Source organism: Sinocyclocheilus anshuiensis, unplaced genomic scaffold (assembly GCF_001515605.1).
Source record: "Sinocyclocheilus anshuiensis isolate Anshui unplaced genomic scaffold, SAMN03320099.WGS_v1.1 scaffold631, whole genome shotgun sequence".
In the NCBI taxonomy this organism is placed as follows: domain Eukaryota; kingdom Metazoa; phylum Chordata; class Actinopteri; order Cypriniformes; family Cyprinidae; genus Sinocyclocheilus; species Sinocyclocheilus anshuiensis.
In genome coordinates this window covers 473,198-476,595 of record NW_015548268.1, presented here as the reverse complement: position 1 = coordinate 476,595, position 3,398 = coordinate 473,198, and the positions used below count along the sequence as shown (strand labels likewise).

General features: G+C 33.0%; 1 protein-coding gene across 1 annotated transcript in view; it reads left to right on the top strand.

Annotated features, from left to right (window-relative positions):
- LOC107655677 (piezo-type mechanosensitive ion channel component 2-like) overlaps positions 1-3,398 on the top strand; it is a 96,362-nt gene that overhangs the window by 46,547 nt on the left and 46,417 nt on the right. The window contains exon 7 of the mRNA XM_016443247.1: positions 2,922-2,923. Within this exon, the coding sequence (XP_016298733.1) occupies positions 2,922-2,923 (2 nt within the window). The remainder of the gene's footprint in view (positions 1-2,921; positions 2,924-3,398) is intronic.

The window sequence follows — 3,398 nt, the reverse complement described above, 5'->3', positions numbered from 1 at the left end:
ACCACTGATTTCTAGTTGTGTCCTCTTTTGGAAGACCAAACAAAGTAGTTTCACTTTCACAACGAAAAACACAGCGACTCCACAACATGGCAGCGGAGGCAACAGCAAGAATTAAAGTTACGCCTTCTTTCTTTGCGTGAACATTTGGGCGGCATTATTTGGAATATTTCAGGGATTTTTGGAAAGTTTCTGGAAATTTACCAGAAATTGTCCACCCCTTTGCAACCCCAGTTATTATTATTACATATAATTAAATAAATAGTTTTTAACATTATGAAATAAAAATAAAATAAATGTTTATTATTGTTATTGTTATTATTATTGTTATTATTATTAGTATTGCATGTAATGAAATAAATAATTTCCTAAAAAATAAATGTATAAAATATAACAGCAAAATAATAATAATACTAATACTAATACTAATACTACTACTACTACTACTACTACTACTAATAATAATTATTATAATTATAATAATTATTATTATTATTACATGTATTGAAATTAAATAAAATTAATTAATACACTGTAAAATAATAATAATAATATAAGAAAATTAGGATTGTTTTATTCATAGTTTTTAAACACTGTTAAATAAAAATAAACAAATAAATGAATAATATTAAAATCTAACAAAATGTGCAAAATGTATAACAACTTAAAATAAAATATAATAAAATAAATTTACAGCCATAGGTTTTAACACTATGAAATAAAAAAATAAAAAATTAATGTATATTATTATTATTATTATTACTACTACTACTACTACTATTATTATTATTATTATTTATTTTATTTTTTTTACATGTAATGAAATAAATAAATTATGCTGAATGTCGCCCCAAATGCATGACTGACAGCAAAATCCAAAGTCTTGAAGACTTTGAAAGCCTCCTGCGTCCTGCATCGGCTGTGTGTTTGGGTTTGCTCTATTACATTAGATTAGTAGCTGCTCAACAAGACTTCAAAACGGCAAAACCGTGACCAAACACTGCAAATAAACAATCATCCTGACCTCTGAAAGAAGCCAGTTTTAAAACGGTTACTCCGCTCATTTGGGTCGAATCCACATCCTGAAACCTCACACGCATTCACCGCCTCTATAAAAGACACGATACTACACACACGTCTGAAACCCAGCTCACAAACTACAGCGAGGGCCAAACCAAACAGACACAGACCTTTCAGGAATACAATGTGTGGGAGGAGAATAAAAGAGGCGAGCGTGCAAAGAAAGCGAAAACGTGAGCATAGAAATGTGCTTGACTAAACCCTTCATTCAACCACAGAGGATTTAGCAGCTTTAAACACCCTATTAGAAAACCATTAGCCTCTGAGACGAAAAACAAAGAGCTTCTCTCTGACGATCACATAAACAGCACAATCAGAACCAGCTCTGTAGTGAAGACACACTTTTGATCGCACACTGGCTGAGCTCTAAATGTGTGGAAATGTCAGAGAAGACTGTTTTGGGTAGAAAAAAATGCTAATTTAGCAAACCCAGAGATTAAAAGCAAATGCTTTTCTGTTGGTTTGTCTGTTGGGTACAGGACGTATTTCTCAGACGCTGTTGTTTATAGCTCAAAATATTCAATGCATATGTCATATTTCCCACCGTTCAGAAGTTTAAGGTCATTTTTTTGAAAGAAATGAATGCATTTTCATCAAGGATGCATTAAATTGATCAAAAGTGAGAGTAAAGACATTTATAATGTTACAAAAGATTTCTGTTTCAAATAAATGCTGTTCTTCTGAACTTTCTGTTCATCTGTGAATCCTGAAAAATAAAATGTATCACGGTTTCCACAAAAATATCAACTGTTTTCAACATTGATAATAATCAGAAATGTTTGTTGAGCAGCAAATCAGCATATTAGAATGATTTCTGAAGATCATGTGACACTGAAGACTGGAGTAATGATGCTGAAAATACAGCTGCGCATCACAGGAATACATTACAGTTTAACAGAGATTCACATAGAAAACAGCTGTTTTAAATTAGAATAATATTTCACAATTTTACAGTATTTTTAATCAAATTAATGCAGCCTTGGTGAGCAGAAGAGACGTCTTTCAGAAACAAAAATCTTACCGACTCCAAACTTTTGAACAGTAGTTTATACCAGCGTTGCCTAAACTTCTTTGGAAAAATAAAAATAGACGTAAATGAGACAATAACTGACATACATTAAGAGTATATAAAGTGAACGTTTGTCTCTGACTCTCTCTCGATACGTGAGATTTGAGTCCATATTGAGATATAGTTGAGATCTCTTGAGGAGGAGAGATTTCTGAGGTCTGTTTCTCAGAAGGAAAATGAGAAGCTAAAGCGCTTGAGATTAAAGAGCTTTATGATTTGTCTTTATGCTCTGATGTCCTCATGGCACCTTTTTCTGCTTAACAGTGTGTTTATTATGAATTGGCCGCATTATAAATAGTAACTCTATCCAGCAACTTTTCTGCACTTCGACTGGTTATTTTCAGCCGTGGCATTAGGACTTGGGCGTCACGCTCTGGGTTTGGATGAATCACGAAAGGCCAAATATTCTGACTTCATATTTTCTCGATGCCATGAAGCAGCAGCAAAACGAACATCTGGCAACCCACAATGATTTTACTAACAGCACCGAAACTATAAAAACCAAGGAGCATGCGTTTGTCACCTAATACGCTTTCAGGGTTTCGGCTGCGAGATGTTACCATGTTTATTGATTTCATCAGCTGAATGTGAAATATATTGCATCCAGGTTGCATTCAAAAGCCACGAGTTCGTTCTAAACAGACATGACAGTGAAATGGAAATGAGCTGCATATCGTGGGATGAAATTCTGATTTCCTTTTACTCTGTTGGTTGTATACCTTTTCAACTTTTATACCCTGGTAAAAAAGCATAAGCTGTTATTTTTGTTCCTTAGGCGTCCAATTTTGGTTCCACTGAAAGAGAAAAAGAAAAAAAATAGGGGGAAATAAACACAAGCTTAACTTTGGAAAGTCTGAAGTGAATTAGCAGCTCTTCTCTTACAGTGTTTTTGATTTGATGATAAACTTAGTTTTCCTTCCCACATCATTCCAGTTTTATAGTTTTCATATCTTTTATGTGGATTTTTATTATTATTTTAAAATATGCACTAAACCTTACAAAAATATGCTATTACTATTTAAAACACCGTCATTGTTTGAATTGCCTTTGAGGCGTTTTGGAACCAAACTCTTCATATTTAACCCTTGTTTTGTGCTGATTCTTGGTAAAAAATGACTGATCTTTAAAACTTGCATGTAAATCACTCATTATGCAGTTTTATCAGCAAATCTTCGATTCGATCTTTTTGTTTTCTTTGAATGAGCACAGCTTTTGTGTTTCATTTTGATCCTAGGCCTCATTAATCTGAGCT